This window comes from Chiloscyllium punctatum, chromosome 24 (assembly GCF_047496795.1).
Source record: "Chiloscyllium punctatum isolate Juve2018m chromosome 24, sChiPun1.3, whole genome shotgun sequence".
Classification (NCBI taxonomy): domain Eukaryota; kingdom Metazoa; phylum Chordata; class Chondrichthyes; order Orectolobiformes; family Hemiscylliidae; genus Chiloscyllium; species Chiloscyllium punctatum.
This window is the reverse complement of record NC_092762.1, coordinates 49,108,735-49,135,071: the sequence shown is the minus strand read 5'-3', so window position 1 is coordinate 49,135,071 and position 26,337 is coordinate 49,108,735. Positions and strand designations below refer to the sequence as shown.

The 26,337-nt window shown below is 42.2% G+C and overlaps 1 protein-coding gene and 1 long non-coding RNA gene across 2 annotated transcripts; both read left to right on the top strand.

Annotated features, from left to right (window-relative positions):
• Window positions 1-8,774: 8,774 nt before the first annotated feature.
• LOC140494419 (procathepsin L-like) lies at window positions 8,775-16,519 on the top strand. The gene is made up of 4 exons (XM_072593602.1): window positions 8,775-8,915; window positions 10,492-10,614; window positions 14,509-14,661; window positions 16,502-16,519. Exons 1-4 carry the CDS (start codon window positions 8,775-8,777, stop codon window positions 16,517-16,519), a joined length of 435 nt encoding a protein of 144 aa, XP_072449703.1.
• Window positions 16,520-17,696: 1,177 nt separating this feature from the next.
• On the top strand, window positions 17,697-24,528 carry LOC140494391 (uncharacterized). The gene is made up of 3 exons (XR_011963944.1): window positions 17,697-17,809; window positions 21,149-21,254; window positions 24,366-24,528. It is a non-coding gene; the product is annotated as an uncharacterized lncRNA (long non-coding RNA).
• The last annotated feature ends 1,809 nt before the right edge of the window (window positions 24,529-26,337 follow it).

Below are 26,337 nucleotides of genomic sequence, written 5' to 3'. Positions count from 1 at the left end.
AACCTCAACTTTCCAATCAATCTTTGTATCATTTGCAAATTTGGTTACAATACAGGAGCTGCCTTCCTCAAATTCAGCAATATAGTCGCTTGAGGCTTCAATAGTGATTTTTGCAGGGCTACATTAGTTACAATCTCTCAAGCTGAAGATGAGCAGTTTATCCCAATTTATCTGTTACAGATCAGCTAACTAATCTTCTATTCTCCCTAATACATCTTCCTGAAACTTCAGAGCCCTTACCTTGTACAGGAACCAATTTGTGAAATGTCCTTATTAAATGCCTTTTGGAAATACAAATACACCACATTTAGTGGTATTCCTTTATCTTTCCTGCTTGATATATCCTCAACAAAGGACTCTACATTTTTGCTTGGTAGTATGGAATTTAAATGTTAATAAAAGGAGACAAAACATTGAAATGCTTCAACTTGCACACCTCAGAAGGGGGATGCAAGAATCAGGCTTGAACAAAGGGACACCATTTTATACAGCATGTGAAAAAAATGCTGATTGGTTAGGTCATCATTGGCATGAAGATGCCACAAGAGCAGTTATCTGTTAATCTTAATTCTCAGTCCAGGCAGAGAGATTCTATTGGGTCAGAGTGTTACCTCAGGGATATTGCAGTGATTGCCTGTCACCGTGAAAAAGGTGCAATGCATCCACAAATTCCTTTTGTTTTCCCCTCCAACTTCTTTGTGAGACATAGACAAGCTTTTATGCAAAATAAGATAGAACGGATTGGTAGCAGGATTACTGATCAACATCATGGTCGACACCATATTCGGGTTGAGGCGCACAAATTTAATCCATTTGTGCCACTGTATTGCCTCTTCAGACAACTATAGAACAGGCAATACTCACTTAGAAGTGGTTTGTCAGCATAATTTAAGATACCACTGAACATGTGATAAATCTCTCTGAATATGTTCCCCAGTGAGGCCCAGTGCAAGCTTAAATAACAACATGGCATTTTCCACTTGGGGCTCCTGCAGCCTTCAGGACTCATTATTGAGTTCGATACTTTTAGAAGCTGACCCGTTCCTTCCGTGTCTTTGATCATACCATGGGTTGCCTTTAGCCAATTTCGCCCACTCAGTCTCCATTATCATCTCTCCAGACTTTCTTCTTCCCTGGCTTGCTTTCAACCATCTTTTTGCCAACTTCCCTTCCTCTCCTCCCTCCTTCTCTTTCACCTCCTCTCTCTCTCTCCTGCTCTGCCTCTCTCTCTCTTTCTCTCCCTTGACCTATCTGCTCACTATCCCTCCCCACCACATCGTCCATCATCAACATAAAGACCATTTTCCCTAGATACCATCAGTTCTGAAGAAGAGTCACTGGATTTGAGATGTTAATTCTATTTTCTCTCAGAAATATTGCCAGACCTGCTGAGTTCCTCCAATGATTTCTGTTTTAAACAATTAGTCTCTGTTTCCAATCTGCATTACTGCTGGCCCTCTTATTCCAGGTGTTATAATTTTGATCACAAGTCTGTTGTGCAGCGCAAACACCTTTTGAAAGTTCATGTGTAGCTTATCAACAACCTGCCCTTCATCAACCTGCTGTTATTCTCTTCAAATTCCAGTGAGTTAGTTAAATACATCTTTCCATTAAGAAATCCATGCTAATTTAGTTAACCCGCACTTGTTCATGTGACTGTTCATTCTGTCCCAAACTATGGTATTAGAATATCCAGAATCTCAACATGACCTACAAATCTTCTCAAAACTCACTAATTTGGATAGGTACATGGATGGGAAGGTTTTTGAGGATATAGACCAAATGGGGGCAATTGGAACAAGCTGAGTGGGCACCATGGTCAGCATGGATCAAGTTGGGCCGAAGAATATTCAAGCTACTGACATTAAACTGGTCTGTAACTGCTAGGCTTATCCTTACATCATTTTGTTTTAAACAAAGGCATGATGTTTGCAATTCTCTGTCCTTTGATGACATGCTCGAGTCCAAGGAAGACAGAAACATTTTGGACAATATCACTGTCACCTCCTTCAATATCCTTGCTTTTATCTCATCTGATCTTGGTGCCCTATCAGTGTTAATGCAGACAGTCGATCCAATATCTCTTTCTTATCGTTTTAAATTTCCTTCTGTCACCATAATCTGGGTAGTATCATCTTCCTTGGAACAGATGGAGATTTATAAAATCATGAGGGACATAGATAAGATGAATAGCAAGGGTCTTTGCCCTAGGATGGGGGATTTCCAATCAAGGGTCAAATCCTTCAGGTCAGAGGAAAAAAACTTTAAAAAGACATGAAGGGCAACCTTTTTTACATAGAGTGTTCCTTGTGTGGAATGAACTTCCAGAGAAAGTGATGTTTGCGAGTAGAGTTACAACTTTTGGATTCGTACGTGAAGAAGAAATGTTTGGAAGGATATGGGCCAAGCACAGGCAGGTGGGACTAGGTTAGTATTGAATTAAGGTCGGCCTGGACTGGTTGTACCAAAGGGTATGTTCCTGTGCTGTCTGACTCTATGACTCTATCGATGCAATGTATTAATATAATATCATAGCTATGCCTTGTGCTTTCACATGTAAAATCTATTTTCTGTTTCTAATTATCCCCACTCCTTATCCCTCACTCCTTTTAATGTGCCAGTAAAGCCTTTGGGATTCCCTTTTATGTGAACAGCCATTCTCTTTTCACAATGATTATAACCTTTAGGGAAGGAAATCTGCCATCCTTATCTGGTCTGAGCCGTACGTGGCTTTAGACTCAGATAAAGTGCTTGCACCCGGGCAGTAAGGGAAGGGCAATAAATCCTCGTCTATGCAGCATGCCCATGCTCTGTAAATGAAGAAAAGAAATCCCACATTTGTCTTTTACTAAGGTGAACTCATGTCCTTTGTTGGTTTATAATTCAGTTTGAGATACTTTCATCAATGTACCTTTCCCATTCAAATATGTGAAGCCTCAGACTTTTCCAAAGTTTCCATAGACTTCATTAGGTTAGAGATGAGCTGAATGGATCTTCTCACTAATCAGATCAAATACCATTTTTTGTCGATCTGGTCTGATCAGGGATCTGTACAGTTCAAATCTCCTCGAACTTTTGTTTATGCTTTAACAGAATGAGGGCGTCATGGTGAGGCAGCATTTATTGCCCACCCCTAAATGCCCAGAGGGCATTTGAGAGTCAACCACTTTTTGTTGTGGGTCTGGAGTCACATGTTGGCCAGACCAGGTAAGGTTTCCATTCCAAAAAGACATTAGTGAACAGATAGAGTTCTGAGGGAGGTGGCTGAGGAAATAGCGGAGGCATTGGTTGAGATCTTTCAAGAGTCACTGGAGTCAGGGAAAGCCCCGGATGATTGGAAGATCGCTATTGTAACCCCATTGTTCAAGAAATGATCAAGACAAAAGATGGAAAATTATAGGCCAGTTCGCCTCACCTCGGTTGTTGGTAAAATTCTAGAATCCATCATTAAGGATGAGGTTTCTAAATTCTTAGAAGAGCAGGGTCAGATTAGAACAAGTCAACATGGATTTACTAAGGGGAGGTCATGCCTGACAAATCTGTTGATATTCTTTGAAGAGGTGACAAGCAGGTTAGACCAGGGAAACCCAGTGGATGTGGTCTATCTAGACTTCCAAAAGGCCTTTGATAAGGTGCCACACGGGAGGCTGCTGAGCAAGGTGAGGGCCCATGGTGTTCGAGGTGAGCTACTGGGATGGATTGAGGATTGGCTGTCTGACAGAAGGCAAAGAGTTGGGATAAAAGGTTCTTTTTCAGAATGGCATCCGGTGACGAGCGGTGTCCCGCAGGGTTCAGTGTTGGGGCCACAGCTGTTCGCATTATATATTAATGATCTGGATGAAGGGACTGGGGGCACTCTAGCGAAGTTTGCCGATGATACGAAGATAGGTGGACAGGCAGGTAGTACTGAGGAAGTGGGGAGACTGCAGAAGGATCTAGACAGTTTGGGAGAGTGGTCCAGGAAATGGCTGATGGAATTCAACGTGAACAAATGCGAGGTCTTGCACTTTGGCAAAAAGAATAAAAGCACAGACTACTTTCTAAACGGTGAGAAAATTCATAAAGCCAAAGTACAAAGGGATCTGGGAGTGCTAGTCGAGGATTCTCTAAAGGTCAACATGCAGGTTGAGTCTGTGATTAAGAAAGCGAATGCAATGTTGTCACTTATCTCAAGAGGGTTGGAATATAAAAACACCATTGTGCTACTGAGACTTTATAAAGCTCTGGTTAGGCCCCATTTGGAGTACTGTGTCCAGTTTTGGTCGCCACACCTCAGGAAGGACATACTGGCACTGGAATGTGTCCAGCGGAGATTCACACGGATGATCCCTGGAATGGTAGGCCTAACATATGAGGAACGGCTGAGGATCTTGGGATTGTATTCATTGGAGTTTAGAAGATTAAGGGGAGACTTAATAGAGACGTACAAGATAATACATGGCTTGGAAAGGGTGGATGCTAGGAAATTGTTTCCGTTAGGTGAGGAGACTAGGACCCGTGGACACAGCCTTAGAATTAGAGGGGGTAAATTCAGAACAGAAATGCGGAGATATTTCTTCAGCCAGAGAGTGGTGGGCCTGTGGAATTCATTGCCGCAGAGTGCAGTGGAGGCTGGGACGCTAAATGTCTTCAAGGCAGAGATTGATAGATTCTTGTGGTCTCGGGGAATTAAGGGCTATGGGGATAATGCAGGTAAGTGGAGTTGAAGTGCCCAGCAGCCATGATTGAATGGCGGAGTGGACTCGATGGGCCGAATGGACTTACTTCCACTCCTATGTCTTATGGTCTTATGAGTTTCTCCAACAATTCACAATGGACACAGAGTAGTATTTCAGAGTCTGAATTCCAGATGTTTCTTGATCTCAAACTCCACCATCTGCTGTGGTAGGATTCAAACCCATGTCCCCAGGACATTACCTGGGTCTCTGGATGAACAGACCAGTGATTATGCCACTAAGCCTTTGCCTCTCCTTGAGTTCACTATTTTATTTGTAAAGTTCAACATTGTGTTGACTAAGTTGATCGCTTTGGTTAGCTATGTTAACTGTTGAGTCTGGAACAGCTCAGCCTATTTTCTTCAGTCATTTCAATGACATTTATGTCATAAATATCTACCTCTCTCATCATCTATCAAGAGTGATTAGATTACTTACAGTGTGGAAACAGGACCTTCGGCCCAACAAGTCCACACTGACCCGCCAAAGCGCAACCCAGCCACACTCCCCCACATTTACCCCTTCGCCTAACACTACGGGCAATTTAGCATGGCCAATTAACCTAACCTGAACATTTTTGGACTGTGGGAGGCAACTCACACAAACATGGGGAGAATGTGCAAACTCCACACAGTCAGTCGCCTGAGGCGGGAATTGAAGCGGGTCTCTGGCACTGTGAGTGCAGCAGTGCTAACCACTGTGTCACCGTGCCATGCCGTGGACTGGAGTACATTGTGAATACAACAATGACTAAATGCAAAAGTAAAGGTACCTTCTTTGTCTGCACTTAAATGCAGGGAAAGGCAGGAAACTGACTTCAAAATCTTTATCTGGATCAGTTGTGTCTTTTAATTGAATTCATATCCAAGTATTTTGTTATATGTTACAACAAAATCCATTTCAACTTTCTATCTTCCAAAAATCATATCATTAATTTGCATAGTTGTAAATTAACCCCAGGATTTTGTTTTATTTCTCTGACCTGCCCCTTGCAAATCTTTCATTATCTCTATCCACCCTGTTCTAATTAAATGGCACCAATTTTTTTCAAACCTTCTCTCAGTTTTGTATGTAGCATTATCGTATAAAGTGCTTCATTGTGTTTAAAAAGTGGAGCCGTGAATTTAAGTTCTGTTTTGTGAGAAAGTCCAATGCATTGTCATTGTACGATGCAACATTTTGCCTCAAATATAAGAATGATTAAACCCATTATCTATAGCCAAGATATTGCATTCCTGTGAGAAAGCAATGTGGCTTTAATGTTGGTGTGGACAAAAAAAAGTCATTTACATAGACATAGTCCTTCTTGAACCTGTCAATCACTGACTATTTGCATCATGTTCAAAGGGGGATGATCCAAAACATTAAGATATGGTATAAAATCACAGATCAGCTCACTCTGAGTACACTTCTTGAGGAAGACCAGACTAGAAGAAGACAAACTGTTGAGGTAAGGTGGCAATAGGGAGACTATATTAACTATTTTAAGGCAAATGTCATGCAAACTGATAGTAGAAGCAATTGAGAAGAAGTTACTGGTAATTTAACAGAGAATGTGATGCACACAGTATAACGAGTGTGAACCATTCACTGAGTTTTGGGGATGTTGAACTACCCTGTGAATTGTGATCCACCATAACTTGCTCGATGATTTGTGCCACTCTGCTGATGGCTCTGTATGAACAGCAGCTCATTGTGACCTCCCTCTCAAGTTTCACAAAATTACTGCACTTTTTGCTGTAAATTAAAGCTAGCATTTAACTGAGCAAGGGCTGTTTTTAAAATGAGGTGCAGGTTCTTGAAATGCCATTCAATATCTAGCCCAAAATGAGAACAACTGAAACTGGTGGGTCTCCTTCTTTTCAGAAAGTAAATTATTACTTCGTGATTTTTAAAACTTACAAACTGCAAATGTTTTCTGTCCTTTATCACTTTCATTCTTGCTCAGTCGCTTTTGCTTTCTCTACTTTTCTGGACCTGATTTGACTCTTACTCACTTTATTTCCTTCTCCATTGTCCCTCTGTTTGTTGATCTCTAAGTCTAACTCATCAGGGAAGTTAAGTTTGACCTAGACATTCCTATTTCCAATTATTTGCAGCACAAATAGTTTTTGATCTGAACAATAACTGGGAAAAGTTAAGGGAAATAACCTATCCACATAGACCCATCATGTCCTGTAAGAGAAAGAATGAAAATCAGAACCAAAAATGGAAATTGCTGGAAACGCTCAGCAAGTCTGTCTAGTTTTGTTGAGGGAGGTCATGTCCGAACAACTTGATTCGACGGGGTGCACAGATATGTAGGTGAGGGCAAAGCATTTAATGTAGTCTACTTGTCCTTCAGAAAGGCTTTTGATAAGTTCCCATATGGGAGACTGATAGCAAAGGTAAGAGCCCATGGGATCCAAGCAGATTTGGCAAATCGTATTCATAAATAGCTGAACGGTAAAAAGTAGAGGGTGATATTCCAGAGGTGTTTTTGTGACTAGAAACCTGTGTCCTGTGCTGTTCCTCAAGGATCAGTGCTGGGGCCCTGGATGTTTATGTAATATACAAATGATTTCGATTTGATGTGTAGGAAAGTTCATCAGTAAGTTTGTGAATGATTAAGAAAAATTTGAAGGTGGTAGATAAAAGCGTGGCCTTAGATTACAAGAGGGTTTTGATTGGCAGGTCAGATGGGCTGATCAGTTGCAAATGGAATTCAGTTCCGATATGTGAGAGACACTTGAGCAGGACAAATAAGGCAAGGGAATACACGATAACCAGTAGGAGCCTGGGAACCGCCAAGGATCAGAGGGAACTTGGTGTGCACGTTCATCGGTCCCTTATAGTAGCAGGACAGGTGGATAAACTGGTTAAACCACCATCTAGGATACTTACCTATATTAGACAAGGCATAGAGTTTAAGAGCAGGGAGGTTATGTTGGAACATAAAACATGAGCTATACCACAGTGACAGTATTGTGCACATTTCTGGAATCCACATTACAGGAGGATGTGATTGCACTGAAGAGGGTGGAGAGGTTTACTGGGATGTTGCCTGGGCTGGAGAGTTTCAATTACTGAAAAGCGATTGGATAGGCTGGGGTTGTGTTCTCTTGAGCAGAGGAGACTGAGGGTGTACGTGATTGAGGTATATAAACATCCAAGGAATAGTGACAGGATAGACAGAAAGGAACTTCTCCCAATGGTGGAGAGATCAATGATTGGGGCATGACACAGATTGAAGATAAGGGGCAGCAGGTTTAGAGGGAACGTGAGGAAAATATTTTCCCTCAGAGGTTAGTGGATGCAGAACTCCCTCATAACATTTAAAGAGTATTTAGACCTACACTTGTGATGCCAAAGCTGACAGGGCTATGAGCCAAGTGCTGGGATAATGGTCAGATGGTTGTTTTTGACTGGCATAGACTCGATGGGCAAAGGGTTGTTTTTGTGTAGATTTCTCACCAAAGATTCTTCAAAACTGTAACAACAGTCAACATATCTTCAATCTCTCATCACAAACAATCCTTCAATCTCAATGATTAAGAAAGTAAATATCCATTGAATTTCCTGTATGGAAAGTATATTCTTCCTTTGCACGAGACTCAAGCTGTACACAGTACTCCAGGTACAGTCTCACAAAGACTCTCTACAATTACAATGAGACCTCTCTACACCTGTGCTCTAATGCCCTTGCAATATCTTTCCCAATCTTTCAGCATTTAAGAGTCTATCAAGGTGGATATTCAGCCCACCTGAATTTTCACGAAACTCTTTACATTGAATTGATGACATTAAATACTGCAGACCTGTCTGTGGTCTATTTTCTCCCAATATTGACTCTCTATCCTTTTCCTGCTTCCCTCTTGCCTTGACACTGTAGCTGCCATCTGCCCGTTGTCTTTTCCTTACTGTTCCAAATTGAATGGTGATTTCTACAGAGGGGGAGATTGAAAGGAGCCACAAGAAATTGGGAAGAAATGTAACATCCTAGTTTTAAAATTTAATTGGTTCAGATTTCACAAATTCTGTGTTGACTGAAAATAAGGTTGAAGGTTTTGTTCCATCAGAATGCCCATCATGAGGTGCTGTCTGTTTGTGGACTGGGTTTTGGTCTCCATGTTGGCTGCAGCCACTGTTTCCACATTTGATTCAACATTGGATGAAGCCTGGATCAACTGGAAATCATTGCATGGGAAACAATATAAAATGGTAAGTGCTGGGCAACTGCAGTTCCACGGGGCAATTCAAAGCAGAAGGCGTTTCTCAAGTTTTAGATTGTTTTTAAAAGGCCTCTCTTTTGTGGTAAAACTGGTTTGTGCTCCACGGGCAATGGGTACATTTGCTTCCTCTTTTATATCAAAAACTTCTCTCCCGTAATTCTTAACTCTGTATAAAAAAAAACACTGAGAATTATTTGTCTCTTTCTTAAGTTAATTTTTTTTTCCTTTTATTACTGTAACACATCACTTCTAATTGCTCTTTCTCGTTCACCTCTTCTCTATCTTTCTTCCTCTTGTGTTCATTTGTTCTTTCTTAATCAAAATTATTTGTTCACTTCTCTTTATCTTACCTCCCTCAGGCTTTCCTTCCTCCTCCTTTCTAGTATTTGAAAGTGCTGGTGTGATGATAATAATTCATTTATTTTATCTTTTGTCCTAATTGATTCAATTGTTTCCACTGTGCTAAATGCATGCCTTCCCTTGCTCCTGGGATTCTTAATTCAGAAACACTGGCTTTCTAAAATATTAATTAAGAATTGGTAATGAGGCAGATGATTTGATGGTGAATGTGTGCAAATCCCAAAAACCCATTACAGTGTTGGGTAGTTGATTTCCAATCTAGATAACACATCTTTTAACCTAAGTGGATTCTCTGCACAGATGTAATATCAGTTCTGGTCACCACCCAACCAGAAGGATCTGAATGCTTTGGACAGGGTTCACAAAAGATTTACCAGGATCCTGCCTGGTACCATGGATTTTAGCTGTGAAGAAAGGTTAAATAGACTGGGTTTGTATTCACTGAAATGCAGGAGGTTGAAGGGCAACCTGATAGAAGTTACAAGGTTGTGAATGGCATGGCTTGGATAGAGTGAAAGTTTGAGGCTTTATGCCAGAATTGGGGAGGGGGGGGTGGGGGCTGTCAATTACGAGGGGACGCATGTTCAGGGTGCGAGGGGGAAGTTTAAATGTGATGCACGAGGCAAGTATTTTGCACAAAGAGTGTGAGTGGAACATGTTGCCAGTGGAGGTGGTGGAAGTGTACACAATAGCAACTTTCAAGAAGCCTGGATGAATAAATCAATAGGAACGGAATTGAGGGATACAGATCCTGTAAGTGAAGACAGTTTTAGTATGGAAGGGCAAAGTGTGTCGGCGCAGGCTTGGATGGCCGAAGGGCCTGTTCCTGTGCTACATTGGTCTTCGTTCTTTGTTCTTGTTCTTTGTTCTGAAAGTTAGAGTACTTTTCATCAATACTAAACAATCATTGTAAAAGATTGGCGTAACAATGATATTCCTTGGATTTCCACAACCTACATATGGAAAGCTTGATGTATATTCACTGTTTGTGGGCATAATTTTAAATTGAGGTAATTAATTAATCGCCCGTGTTCCAGCCATCTGCATCTACCTGAATCGAGATTGTTTGTGTCTGAATAATCTTTATTGCCTGTGAGCTGGAGCCCATCAGTTCATGGTCAGAGTTCAGATGTAGCATCGTCTTTGTACTCACAGTGACAATAACAGCTGGGTCTTCAGTTGACTTGGTGTAACCTTTTTTTCAGGCTGAGGAGGCCTACAGAAGAGCATTGTGGGAGGACAATGTGAGATACATTGAACGGCACAACATGGAGTATGCAATGGGAAAGCACACATTCACTGTGGGATTGAACCAGTTTGGAGATCTGGTGAGTTATAAATACGTTTGGGATCTGTCGTGCCTGTCGTGTCTGTATTCTAACCTTGAGTCAGACCGGTTCTATTTCCAAAGTAGGAATTTATAAAATGCCTACAGATTGTGCGCTTTTTGAACAAAATAGAATGTATCTACAAATACAAATCTGCAAAGGCAAATTCACCCCCTAGACTTATCTGAGTGTGTATATTTGGGAGAGAGGGAAAGAGTGTGAGTGTGTGTGCGCATGCTTGTTAGTGTGTGTGCAAGTTTGATGGAGTATATGCCTGTGAGAGGGTGTGCACATGAGTGCGAGATGGGTGTGTGTGTCTGAGAGAGATTGTGTTTATGAGAGAGGCTTCGCATCAGTGTGTGAGTGTGTAGGAGTGTGTGTATGTGAGTGTGCTTGTATCTGAGAGTGTCTCATGTAGTGGGTCACCTGTAGTGTGACATGAACCCAAGGTCCTGGTTGAGGCTATCCTCATGGTATCGAACTTGGCTATCAACCACTGCTCGACCACTCTGCATTGTTGCACATCACAAAGTCCACCTTGGAGAATGGTGACCCGAAGAGCCAAGATCGAATGTCCCTGACCGCTGAAGTGTTCCCCGACTGGGAGGGAACATCCCTGTCTGGTGATTATTTCACGGTGTCCATTCATCCGTTGTTGTAGCCTCTGCTTGGTCTTGCCAATGTATCATGCCTCAGGTCATCCTTTCCTGCAGCGTATGAGAGAGACAACATTGGTCGAGTCACATGAGTACCTGCTGGGTACATGGGGTGGGGGGGGGGGGGGGGGGGGGGGTGGCGGGGGGTGGGTGGTGTCCCTATGTGTAATGTTAGTTTCCATGGTGACACTCTGACACGCCTTGCAGTTGCTGCCTTGACAGGGTTGTACGGTTTTGTGGTCGATGTTGTCCTGACGGCCGGGCAGTTTGCTACAGGTGACCCCACTACACTATACATTCTCTTACACACACTCACACACAAGCACATGTACACACACTCTTACACACTATCACACTCACATACTCACGCAGCCCCTCTCTCATACACACGCTTTCTCTCAGACACACACTCAACCCCCCGCCCAGACTCATATTCACGCTCACACCCTCTCACAAGCATGTACTCCATTACACTTAGGCACAAACTCCATCAAGCGCATGCGCGCACACACACACATTCTCTCTCTCTCTCCCCACCCCCCACTTCACTCTCTCTCTCGCACGCGTGCACACACGCACACACACAAGTCTATGGGGTGAATTTGCATTTGCAGATTTGTATTTGCAGGTACATTCTATTTTGTTCAAAAAGCACACAATCTGTAGGCAGTCAGTCCATGTGGCATTTTATAAATTCCTACTTTGGAAATATAACCGGTCTGACTCAAGATTGGAATACATTCAGACTCTAACCTCATGCCTTTAAAATGCATTGTCTGAGTTGTAATGTCACCTTTTTTTATAAAAACTTATCTTTTTTTATAAAAACTTTTTTTCATGAAATTTTATCTCACAATTGTGACTTGAAAGAAGTTCTGGGATTTACATATTAACGAATAGAAACCAGCAACCCATTCAAAATAATGAAAGATTTAACAGCAAGCTAGGTTTGTTCAATTCGTCGAATCAGTTTAAGTCACTGTGATTGTTGACTATAAATTCTATGTCCTATGATCCTGCCCCACTAGCTACCTGACAACGGAACAGCGCTCCAAAAGTTTGTACTTCCAAATAAACCTGTTGGAATACAACCTGATATTGTGTGATTTTTTTTAACATTGTCCACCTCAGTCCACCACTGGCACCTCCACATCATATTTAATACAGGAAATGTAGGATCCGTAGTTGTCTTTAAAAGGTAACATACAGAAACCAGAAAAATCATACAATCCAACCGTTTACAATGTAATGTTCCTCGGTCCCCTCTTCTAGCCTGAGCAATTACTCCCTTTCCTTTCTCCAAACGACCCTAAGAACATAAGATTTAAATCCCAGAATCCTTACATTTGGAAAACAGGCTCTTTGGTCCCACAATTCCACACCGACCCTCTGAAGAGTAACCCACCCCGACCCATTCCCCTCCCCTATTATCCTATATTTACCCCTGAGCAATGCACCTACCTACACATCCCCAAAAACTATGGGCAGTTTAGCATGGCCATTTCACTTAACGTGTACATCTTTTGATTGTGGGAGGAAACCTGAGAACCCAGAAAAACCCACAGACACTGGGAGAATGTGCAAACTCCACACAGACAGTTGCCCAAGGCTGGAATTGAACCCTGATCCATGGAGCTGTGAGGCAGCAGTGCTAACCACGGAGCCACTGTGCCAAGCTGCTACAATACCAAACGTCAGCTCCTTATTTCTCAAATTGCTGGAGAACAATTAGGCCATTTGGCCCATTGGGTCCACTCCATCATTCAATCATTCATCATTCCTCTGCCTCTGCCGTACCTGCTCTCAGGAGGAGCAATTCCACTCCAGGACATTCTAGGTGTCTTCTTGTTTCATTGACCACTATCTTCACTTCCACATGATCAACAATGCCCTCAATTGCAACTCCTCCACTTTCTGCACCTTTACTCTTGAACCACATCTCTCCAACCACAACAAGAATAAAACCCCCCTGACCTCACATTCCACCTCACATTATCCTCGGCCATTTTCACCAACTTCAGTCAGACCCCACCACCAGAAATATATTTCCCTCTTCGCGCCTATCTGCATTCTGCAGAGACTATTCCCTCCATGACTCCCTTGTTAGCTCCACGCTCCCCACCAACCGAGCTCCAACTCATGGAACATTTCAGGGAAATCTCCGGGTCACACAAACCAAACAACCCCACCGCCTGTGACTGACCACTTCAACTTCCCCTCCCAGTCCCCCAAGGACATGCAAATCCTGGACCTTCTCCACCACCAAATCAAAGTCACCCACTGACTGGAAGGAGAACATCTATTTTTCTGTCTTGGGGCTCGACAACCACATGGCATCAACATTGACTTCAGCAGTGTCCAAATCTCCCCTCCTCCCCACCTTATCCCAGATCCAACCTTCCAGATCAGCACCGCCTTCTTGAACCATCCTCCCTATCCATCTTCCTTCTCAACTATCCACCTTTCCCCCAGCCTCACCTCCATCCCCCTACTTATCTCTCAGCACCCTTCCCCCTACATTCCTGATGAAGGGCTTATGCTTGAAACATTGACTCTACTGGTCCTTGGACACTGTCTGACCAACTGTGTTTTTCCAGCACTACACTTTTCGACTCTGACTCTCCAGCATCTGCAGTCCTCACTTTCGCCTGATAGTTTCTCACCCCTGTTCTCCTGCCTACTCTCTGTAACCATTGATCCTCTTACTAATCAATAATCCATCTCTGTCTTAAATACATTCAATGACTTGGATCCACAGCCTCCTGTGGGAATGATTCACTGCCTCTGGCTGAAAGAATGTCTCCTCCTCTCAGTTTGACAGGGTGGTCATTTGTATAGGTCTAGTCGGTGGACCTGGGATTCCTCCTCCCACTGTGTACCCAACCCAGGAACACAAGCAAGGACCTCATTCTCTCAGCAATCTGTGTCCTTTAATTTTTTCCTACCAAAATGCACTGTCTCACACTGACCCATGCAGAAATGAATGCGCCAGGTGGATGCTCAATTTGCAAGTTTGTTCATGGTTAATCGTATCATATTGCACTTCTCATGAATATAAGCCAATTCATCCAGTTTGGTGTGATCAGCTAATTTGGAATTTGCACTTTCAATCTTAGATTCCAGATCATTCACATAAATATTGATTCTTGTAGGGTATCTTCCCAACTGATAGCTGCCCTTATTCCATGCTTTCTGATACTTCTAATCTATTAATAATATTTTATCTCGATTTTTCTAGACCACAGAGGAGTTCAATCAGCGTTTCAATGGATTTAAAGAAAAGGAGATTGATCACACAGTGTGTGAACTCTTTGCAGCAGCGAATCATGTTAAATTGCCTCAGAGAGTTGACTGGAGCACAAAGGGTTTTGTTACTAAAGTGAAGAACCAGGTGAGATTAAAAATCACACAACACCAGGTTTTAGTCCAACAGGTTTAATGGGAAGCTCTAGCTTTCAGAGCGCCATTCCTTCATCAGGTGGTTGTGGAGACACCCCAGTCCAACACCGGCATCTCCAAATCGGGTGAGATTAGACAGACTTCATACAAACCTTACTCAAGGCCCATGTAGAAAATCCCCACTCTATATTATTAGCTCAATATGGAAAACAATGGCATGGAAATGTGTCAAGAAACCAATAAAAGAGTAGAAACTTCAGTGTGGTAAATTGAGTAATGCAGTTCTAAACCTTTTTTACATGGAGAGAGACAAATTCCAATGTTCTTTCTCTCTCAGATGTGTTTTGTAGACATATATTTGGGTTTGGAAAAGGAGGAGAAGGTTAGGATAAGAGTTAAGGGATAACTCGCTATGTCCCAGGGTTCAGAAATCCCCTCCTTCTCCCACTCATGTGCACATTCTCTCCCTCTCCTGCTCACAATCACTCTCTTCTAGTCCCACTGTGAACCCTCACTCACCCTCCCTTATTTCCTCATTCCCTCACACATGCTCTCCATCAATAACTCACACAATACACGACTTCTTACTCACACAGATACACTGTCTCTCACTCTGATACAGACACACTCCCTCACATTCACACGCCCCCACTTACCCTCCCTTATGCACACACTGTTTCAAACTCACACATACTCTCTTTTACACACTCACTATTGAGCCTGTCCTGATCAACCATGGGAGGGACATGGCCTCTGAGTGCAGAAGCATCTCTTCACAGAGTCGTCCACTTGTACCTCTTGTGTTTGCAAAGCTGTTGGCAGACCAGACAGAACTCTTTGGTGGGCCACCGTATTGGACAAGGCTGGTCTAAAGTAATGGGGCATGTGAAAGGGTGATGATAAACATTTACATCCCTAACTGGTCTGACCTACATCTGCCTCCAGACCCTCTGGGCAATTAGGGTTGTGTAATAAAGGGTAGTATTATTTAACTGGGACAGTATGAACTTCAGTGAACATTCCTGATCTCTGCCTGATGTATGTAAAATATTAACAGAGGTCCTGAAGATGAGTTTAAACAAATAATTTCTGGTGTTTCTCTGAGGTTTCCGACAGTCTTCTGCGAGTATGGTAATCAATCAGAAAGGCCCTGTCCTCCCAGCCCAATCCACCACATCACAACGTCACCAGGGTGTGTGTAGAAATGGAATGTGGTGCCATCTGGTGGCCAGGAAGAAGATCTGCAATTGTTGCAGTCAGATCTGTGGGCCCCAGGCTGATATTCACAAACCAATTACAATTAAGAAGAACATAAAATCAAGCCTATGTGCTTTAACTAATGTGATTTGTGGTTGACTGCAGAAAGTCTGTCACCAGTGAAGGTTCCTGTCTGTCAGGTAATCTTGCCGAGTCCCACCTCCCAGTGGTTGGAGACGTACCAATATGTTTGGGTCACTTTTCACATGAATGTAGGATTTCTTCTGGAAGCCACGTTTGAGAAAGGGTGACACTGAAATTGGCTTAGCTGAGCATGGGGCCTGGTTTGCTGTAGAGAGCGACATCTCCAGTTACTAATGTTCATAGAAGACTAGATTTTTCTGACTGCCACATTAATGGGTGAGTAGATTTTTACAGACTGTTACTGAACGAGCTTTCCCCAGACTAAAACACAGCCATCCAAAGTTGGTTAAACTGTTCAGGAGCCAGAGGTTTTGTTCTCATGACTGTGCTCCTGGGTGAATCACTTTAGTTCACAAGATAGTTTCTATACGAACACTTCTGACAGTTATCCATTGGTATGAGATAAATGACCCCGTTTGTGCCTCTTGCAGCACATTAAGCTCGAATAACACTCTGTTCCGAAATTGCCATCTCATCTGTTGGTCTTTTTTAATGTCTGTGGGCTGCAAGGTCACAGTGTAAAGTGTTACACATGGAAGAATTATATCACCTCTGTTCTGGTAACAGCTGATTGAAACTTTCCTTCCCTTTACTGTGGTGAGGATTTCCCTCTTATTTCCAGTCTCTCACTAAAGTGGAACAATTGTAAGACAATGGACCTTTTGCACAAACTTGACACCTGAGCAATCTTTGGCAGAAGGGGATCGGTTAGCACAGTTGGCTGGACAGCTGGTTTGTAATGCAGAATAATATGAACAGCTTGGGTTCACTTTAGCATTAGCTGAGATGACCATGAAGTATTCTCCTCTCTATGTCTCCCCATGCCTGAGCCCTGGTCACACTCAGATTAAACCATCTCTCTCTAACAAGGGAGCAGTCCCATGGTCTGATAAGACTAGGGCAGCTTTACTTTCACCTTGGCACAGTCCCATCCTTGAAATGTACACAATAAAAAGGTTTTGATGTGAGAATGGCCTAATGAAAAGGCTCATTCTAGTAGCAGGCTGTATCAGAGGTTTATTACAGTATCGGTAACAGCTTGTCATTTAACAGAGAAAAACCCTGTAGCACTTTGTTGGATAAGATCAATTAAATGTGTGGCTTACAAGTGCCCCTAATGTGAGACTTAAGAGGCCCACATGGTTCAGAACTCCCAACAGGTTAAATACTTCATATGTTTCTATGTAGAAGATAACACAAATGTTTGTCTACCCTCTGTCATTGTTCAGGGACAGACATGTGGCTCATGCTGGGCTTTCAGTGCAACTGGATCACTTGAAGGACAGCTTTTTAAGAGAACAGGAAAGCTGATTTCTCTGAGTGAGCAGAACTTGGTTGACTGTGATCGGAAAAGCTGTGGGTGTTGTGGTGGACATGTAGATACTGCTTTGGAGTATGTAAAACAAAATGGGATTTGCTCTGAATTTTCCTATCCCTACACAGCCAAGGTAATCTTGAAATTAATTTATGTGCTTTTAGGAAGTAATTGAAATTGTCTCTCATTACTTAATTAGCTCTCTCTTTTTAATTTAAATATTGAGGTGTGAATGTTTTGTTTTTTAACATACTTTAGAATGGTAAATGCCACTTTAACAGAAGTGATATTGTCACCCGTTGTGCGTGTGTGAAATGCATTCAACAAAATTCTGAGCATCAACTCGCTGCAGCAGTGGCTCAGGTTGGACCCATTTCTGTTGCTATCGATGCAAATCACACATCTTTCCATCTTTATAAAAGCGGTAAGAAACAAAATTCATTCACACTTGGAATAATGTTCAAAAGTAAAGACTTTTCATATTCAATGTACTATCCATTTCGAAGATATTTGGCATCATCGTTGTAAATGCAGGACAAAAGGCTATGGGAGTGTATTGGAAATACAGTTCATTATTAAAACTCGGATTGCCCTTGTCATTCAAAACACAAATCTCCCTTTTGTTCCCCCCAATTGGTGAAATATTCATTGGGACTTCCCATGATTCAATGCTAAGAGCACTGATGCTTTCAGTCTGCATTCGTGTTGTGGCTTCAATTTGTAAATAATTTGAAGTGGAGTGAACAGTCCAAAGATGGCTTGTTGTGGGTAAATCATTACAAGTTGCCATTAATTAAGTTACTTATTAAGAAATCACACAGACAATCAAGTACTGAAACAACAATTTAATGTTAATTTGATGTAGCAACCAAGATAAGACCCCTCAAGTAAGCAAGCTAAGCCTCATAACCTGACTTGGTGACTACCTGATTAATGGTGAAATCCGGCCAGGATTATAAGCAAAAGTGTCTGTCTCTGGAAGTGTCCAGGGATTGATCCTTGTACAGTGTCGTTCTTCAAAGGTCACTAAGGTGGAGTTCTGGAGTTTGATTCTTTCACACATTTTCGTCCTTCAGTCTCTGTGGGCTCATATTAACGATTTTTCTTTAAATGTTCTTTCATCCAAATTGCTGCAAGTCTGCATCTTGCCTTATTATCAGAAGTAGCTTCTTTGTTCCTTGTTCCATTTGGCATTAGCTGTCTGTTCAAAGACACAGCTTTCCTGTAGTTAACTCCTTCAGTTCTTCTGCATGACAATCAGTTGCCCTTGTGACATAAAGCATCCAATTTCTCCAGCAGGCACCAAAGCAGTTTTGTCGAAATAATCTTGACTCCCTCCTTTCCAAGACATGATGAACTCGTTTCTAAGTTTGTCCTTGTCCTTTAACAGTTTATTCCAGTTGGATTTATTTCTGATTCCTTCCAGACATAAGTTTATCTTTTGTTGATTCATTCCATCCTCACACAGTCATTAAAGTCCTGAAGTCAACAAGACTTAAAGAGGACATGGATTAAAATGAAAGAGAGAAATGGGCAGATGAAATGAAACACACAAAATGCATTTTCTTTGGAAGAATGAGGAGGGACCACCGATACAAAATAAGCCATTTTACAGAGGATAAAGAAACAGAGCCTTAGCGCATTTTGTCCGTTAATTTTGAAGATGGTAGACAGGTTTTAAAAAAGGATGATAAGCACATCATAACCCTGAGCTTTATGATTAAAGGTATAAATATGATGAGATAAAAGGAGACTCTGTCTGTGATGCATGTCAGATTAATTCTACAAGCAGGGGCCAGGTCAAATATAATAAGTTGAGAGAGAAAATGAAGAGGGAAGTAAAATTGCCAAAGACAGAATGAGAATAGAATTGCAGTTAACATCATAGAGTCATAGAGATGTACAGCAAGGAAACAGACCCTTCAATCCAACCCGTCCATGCTGACCAGATATCCTAACCTAATCTAGTCCCATTTGCCAGCATTTGGCCCATATCCCACTAAACCCTTTTTATTCATAGACCCAAGCAGATGCATTTTAAATGCTGCAGTTCTACTAGCCTCCACCACTTCCTTTGACAGACTGCACACGCCACCTTCTGCATGAAACGTTACCCATTAGATCCCCTTTATATCTTTTCCCTCTTATCCTAAACCTATGCCCTCAATTCTTGGACCCCCCACCCCCACCCCCCCCCCCCCCACCCAGGGAAAATTCTTTGTCTATTTATCCAATCCATGCCCCTCATGATTTTATAAATCTCTATAAGGTCACCCGTCAGATTCTGATGCTCCAGGGAAAACAGACCTACCCGATTTAGCCTCTCCCTATAGCTCAAATCCTCCAATCCTGGCAACATCCTTGTAAATTTTTTCTGAACCCTTTCAAGTTTCACAACATCCTTCCAATAGGAGGGAGACCAGAATTGCATGCAATATTCCAACGGTGGCCTAACCAATGACCTGTACAGCTGCAACATGACCTCCCATCTCCTGTACTCAATACGCTGACCAATAAAGGAAAGCATACCAAACGCTGCCTTCACTATCCTATCTATCTAAGACTCTCCTTTCAAGAAGCTATGAACCTGCACTCCAAGGTCTCTCTGTTCAGCAACACTCCCTAGGACCTTACCAGTAAGTGTATAAGTCCTGCTATGCCTTGCTTTTCCAAAATGCAACACCTCACATTTATCTAAATTAAACTCCATCTGCCACACATCAACTCATTGGCCCATCTGATCAAGATCCTGTTGTACTATGAGGTAAGCTTCTTCAGTGTCTACTGCACCTCCAATTTTGGTGTTGTCATCTGCAAACTTACTAACTAGACCTCCTATGTTCACATCCAAATCATTTACATAAATGACAAAAAGTAGTGGACCCAGTATCGATCCTTGTGGCACTCCATTGGTCACAGCCTTCCAGTCTGTAAGGCAACCCTCTACCACCACCCTTTGTTTTCTACCTTTGAGCCAGTTCTGTATCCAAATGGCTAGTTCTCCATGTATTCCATGACATCTCACCTTGGTAACCCATCTCCCATAGAGAACCTTGTCGATGGGCTTGCTGAAGTCCATGTAGATCACATCCACCACTCTGCTATCAACAATCCTCTTTGTTACTTCTTCAAAAAACTCAATCAAGTTTGTGAGACATGATTTCCCACACACAAAGCCGTGCTGACTATCCCTCGTCAGTCCTTGTGTTTCCAAATTCACGTGAATCCTGTCCCTCAGGATTCTCTCCAACAACTTGCCCAATGCTGATACCAGTCTGTAGAACCCTGGCTTTTCCTAACCACCTTTCTTAAATAGTGGGACCACATTAGCCAACCTCCAGGCTTTCACCACCTCACCTGTGTCTATCGATGATACAAATATCTCAGCAAAGATCCCAGCAATAAGTAAACCTAAGAATTTTTAGCGAACATATAAAGCAAGTGGTAAGAGATGTTAGTTATAAACAAAAGGATGAAACTGATGAAACAATCTGATGAAACTCCTAACACAAAATTTACCAATCTTAGACACTGCCCTTTCCTGACTAATTACTGACAGATCCCAAGAAGGGTCAGTCGAGTTAACCATTGACAATTTAATTCAGCTCCAGTTAGCAGATCAGAATGTTCTATTTGATTGTTATCTTATCAGTTACTCTGTGACTTTCATGTCCTTGGATGTAAAGGTTCAAAGCCTGGGAATTTTCTGAAACGTGGTTAAAATGAATTTCTTGCACAGATAATATATTTGTACTCTTTGCAGGTATTTATTATGAGCCAAACTGCAGCAGCACAAGACTTAATCATGCAATGTTAGTGGTTGGATATCAATACGATCAACAGGGGAATTATTGGATTGTTAAAAACAGGTAAACCCACAAAAATATTCAGAAACACATAAATGTGTATTAATTCGCACTGTGTTTAACTTACCTACAATTAAATCTTTCTTTTTAAATACTGTATCTCATTGAGTCATAGCAAGGTTTATAGAATCATGCAGCATAGGAGCAGGCCCTTTGGCCCTCCATGTCTACACTGACCAACACACACCAAACTACACTCATCCCATTTACCTGCATTTGGTCCAGAGCCGACTATGCCCTGACATTTTGAGTGCGTATCCAGATGTTTCTTAAATATTGTAAGACTACCTGCCTTCACCTCCCTCTCAGGCAGCACATTCCATTCTTCTACCACACGTCGGATGATTTTTCTTTTTACAGATATCCCCTAAACTACTTATTCCTTAAACATTTTGCTATTTGGTCTTAGAAATGTCTGCCACGAGGAAAAGATTCTCACAATCTGCCCTGTCTGTGTCTGTCATAATTTTCTATATCTCAATCAGATCTCCCCTCAGCCTCCTTCGCTCCAAGGAAACCAAACCCAGTCTCTCCTCATAACTGAGGCTTTCCATCCCAGGCACCATCCTGGTGAATCTCCCCTGCATCTTTTCCAGTACAATCACATCCTTCTGATGGTGTGGTGAGCAGAACTGCACTCAGTGTTCCACCTATAGCCTAATAAATGGTTTATAGGGAGGAACCATATCTGTACTGGTTTTGGAGTTTAATGTTTTCAGTGTGGGTTAGCACCAGGACTGCACAGTGTGTGTTGTTACCTTGCTTCCTCATTTTCCTATTCAACTCCATAATTTGTGACTTCCCCTCTTGCCCTAAACCATCCATCGAACTTCAAGCAATTATCCAAGCTAACCCAAGCCGTAACAGCCAGTGGTTCAGTCAGAGAGAAAGTTTCATATTTCAAGTGCAACATGACTTAGTTGCTCTTTTTAATTGTTGACAGAGGGAGAAAATGAGTGGACTAGATGGTAAGGGTGCAGAAATCAAAAGATAATAGTTGGTAAAGGAAGGATTGAGATACAAAATCAGTCTAATGAATGATGTGAATTGAAGGAAATAGGTTAGTCCTGTTGAGAACAAAGACAATGACACTCAAACAAGACATGGGAGTGAGGGTTGGGGAAGGAAGTGGTGCAGTGGAGGTCGAATCAAATTGGAGGTCAGTGTTCATACCTTGAAGTTGAATTCAATGTTGAGTCCTGAAGGCTGTAAAGTGCTTAAGTGGAAAATGAGGTGTCGTTCCTCACTGCAGCAAGCCTGAGATGAAAATATTAGCATGGGAGCAGCATGGTGTATTCAAATGGCAAGGAACGAGCAAATCAAGATCATCGCAGCCTGCATTTAGTTTGGCCGATGTCGAGCAAACCATATTGTGAACAGCGAACACAGTCAGTTAGGTTGAAAGAAGTACAAGTGAATTGCTGCTTCATTTGGAAGGTGTGTTTGGGGCCTTGGACAGGGAGTAGGTAAAAAGACAAGTTTTATACCTTCAGTGATGGCATGGGAGTGAACCAGGGCAGGGGAGAGTGTGGATACATGGGACAGAGGGCTAGGAGTGATGAAGAGGGGAGGATTGGTCCCAGTGGATTGCTGATAGTGAAGGGGAGGGGAAGATGTGTTTGGTGGTGGTATCCTGCTGGAGGTGATGGAAATGGCAGAGGATGATCATTGGAATGTAGAGACTAGTGGGATGGAAAGGGAGAACAAGGAGAATTCTGTCATTGTTCGGGGAAGGAGGGGAAGAGGTGAGGACAGAAGTGCAGGAGATGAGTCAGACATGCCTTAGGACTCGGTCGGCCCCAGTAGAGAAAATCCTTTGTTGACTGTTGGAGCCACCATCTCGCTCAGACCCTCACCACCTGCACCTAAAGTACCACTGCCTTTCATCTCCCATACTACCCACCTCTCTCTCTCTCTCCCCAGGAGAAAACGATCCACAATAGGACAGAATGACTCAAGGAGTGCGGTAGATTTCCTGACATTAAGCTCCACCCTAAAGTCCCTCATAGGCTCTCTGGCTGTTCCAGTGTCCCATGCACCATGATTGGCATTAACAAACTGATCATGGCATTAACGTCTGATTGCCAAGATTATTACTGCACTTGGATCTCAAAGGCCCATGCAGCTGGAATGAAAATTCAAGGGAACGCCGTCTTCCCTATCTCATTATAAAGAGAAGATCCTTCTGTGACCATCCCAAGCAGCTGACCATGTCCAAGCTCCTGAACTGGTATCAGAGGTTACCCTGAGGTTTCATGCAGAGACTCCCCCCTCACTGACTGAAAGCTGTCACCTTCCAGACTGAGACTGCTGACAATCCTGACAATCTGCTGTCTGTGTGTGTGTGTGTGTGTATGTATGTGTGTGTGTGTGTGTGTGTGTGTGTATGTCTGATTGTGTGTGTGTGTCCATCTGTCTGTCTATGTGTCTGTTTGTGTGCGCACATGTGTGTGTGTGTGTCAGTCTGTCTACGTGTGTGTGTGTGTGTGTGTGTGTGTGTGTGTATGTGTGTGTGCGCGTGCGTGTACTAAATCAGACAGCAGTACTGTGAGCCTTATATCTCCACCTCCAGGGAGGCTCAGAGTCAGTGAGCACTAAGAGAGTCCTTTTAAGATTCCACCTGATAGTTTTTTGCAATTCATTGAAATGTTGCACCAAATCTCGATGGATTTCAATGGGTCTTCCTTTAATGACTGAAGAGAGACCATGTGGCTCACCAGATCTCCTTTTGATATTCCAGTTGGGGGAAGGTGTGGTCTATCCAAATACTCAATGCTGCTCTGCGAAAGTAGGTTTGGGAAATCTGATTTAGTATCAAACGTGGCTCTCTCTTCACATCCTGATATCAGTTGCCACGGTTTACAATAGCAACCAGGGTATCTAATCATCTACCTGCTCATACCCTGAGCTGCTTCTTCTGAACATTGTGTCACAATGAGAACAGCAAGGCCCACACAGACAATCGAGTGATGCTCTGAGTGCGAGTGCTACTCAATGTCCAACGTTGCTCTTTGGTAAAACAATAATCTGATGTTGAAACGTTCAGTTAGTTAAATGTTCTGTTTAAAGGTGTGTTTGAGTAGAAATCTAACATGGTGCTCTCTTACATTTTAGTCATGGAACAGGTTGGGGCATGAAAGGCTATATGAAAATGGCCAAGGACAGGGGCAACCACTGTGGAATCGCTCGGTTGGCACTTTACCCTGAGATGGAAACCTCAAAGTGCCAACGTTAACACTGGATTAAACCAACCAAAAAGAATCAATTGCTTGCCTGGTGCTGCTGATTTTCTGTCTACTCTTGATGAGTATCTCTCTTGCTGCATCTCTGCATTGATAATGCTGCTTTAATCATTTCTGGATGTTCCAAAAGGCTTTGATTAATGAAGGATAGTCACAGTTGCAGTGTGGGAAAACACACCATCTAATTTGCATAAAAAACATAATCATGATATTAAACACCCAATAATCTGTTTTACAAGAGTTTATTCAGAAAACATGATGGTGAGGAAAACCTGTAAGTCCTTCTCTGAATACTGTCATGGGACTTTGTATCTTTGTCTGAAAAAGTTTCCACTTAACAGCTAACCTGGAAGTGAACATGTCTAATCCTGCACTACTCTTTTAGTAGCTTCAATTATATGATCAAATCTCGAAATCAAATTTGACCTTCTGACTTTCTGCTTTAGAAATAAGAACATTATCTCCTTGACAATATTGATAAGGCACTGACCTGTACAGAGGAACCTCGATTATCCAAAGGTGGGGAGTAATTTGTTCGGTTAATCAAATTCCAGATAACCAAATATCAGATTATATAGTTCAGCCAAGCATCGGGACCTTGCAACATTGCTGGATAATCCGATATTTGGATAATCGAATGCCGGATAACCGAGGTTCCTCTGTAAATGTTTTATGGGTAAAGAGGGTGAAAATTTGTTTTCAATAAATGAAACATAATAAATGCATGTGCTTGAACAGTAAGATAAACAGCAAGGCCATTGCTCGTTGTGCACAGTAACAGGGAATGACGACATTGTCTAACATTCAGGTCATGGCCTGAAGATGTTATTTGTGCAAAGTATGGGAGATAAAGTGTGACAGCAATCAATTTGTGTGTCTTGGTTTTCTCTTCAACATTGGATTGTTCACAAAATGCAACAAGTAGTTTTTCAGCAAATCAGTCTATGTTGCTTATTCTCCATAAGAGGAGTAGTTCTAATTTCATCCAAATAGTTCCATATTCCTATATCCCATTTCATTCAACCAACCAGCTAACCACTTCTGGAATGTTAACATGCCAAACCCAGAATTTGATGCACTCACCAAATTCACAAACTTTGCCTTAAGAGTTTGCCTGTTCTAATGTAGTTGTGCATCTATGCCCATTTTGTTCCCATGATCATAAACACAAATTACTGAATAATCTTCATTATCGCAATATAAACTGATCCAATTTTTCAAGTCATTCTGTGCACACATATTCTTTCACAGCAGGTAGTACCCGATCCATTATTTCAACGTCCTTCCTGAGGGTGGAATGCAGTGTTACATAGAATTACCCCAACTATATTTATTGGAAGGAATTACCTTTCATGGCTTCAATTCCATTCCAGCACAAGGATTTCTGGTGTTCCCTGAGGGTCTGTCCTTGGCTTTCCCCCCTCCCCCACCTATTTCTAGTCTACTTGAAGCCCCATGGTGATAACATTGACAAATACTGTTAAATTCCACTTATACACTGAAAGCAACTCGGTGTACCTCAGCAGAATGTTTCCCAATCCCACCACTGTCTTTAACTTGTCAGATTTATTGCAATACTGGAAGACAGAGCTATCCTCCTGCTAAATATTGTGGTGTCCAAAATATTGTGGGCTCTGCCACAATCTTGAATTCAGAGCAACTAATTCCTTCCCTCTCCCTGACGACTGTGAAACCAAACTGTACTCTTCTCAATCCAGGTGTTGTATTTGACTCCAAATGAGCTTTTGCCTGCACATAGGTGCTAAGCTCTGAACTCCTATTGCCACTGCCTGACTCACCCAATTGAGCTTCTGCTCATCTGCTGAGACTGTCATCTATGTCAG

Bases quoted from the DNA above. Each gene is read 5' to 3' on its own strand.
- LOC140494419 (XM_072593602.1), top strand. From the start codon at position 8,775: ATGCCCATCATGAGGTGCTGTCTGTTTGTGGACTGGGTTTTGGTCTCC. The intron at 8,916-10,491 runs GTAAGTGCTGGG...CCTTTTTTTCAG, and splicing joins ATGGGAAACAATATAAAATG to GCTGAGGAGGCCTACAGAAG. The intron at 10,615-14,508 runs GTGAGTTATAAA...CGATTTTTCTAG, and splicing joins TGAACCAGTTTGGAGATCTG to ACCACAGAGGAGTTCAATCA.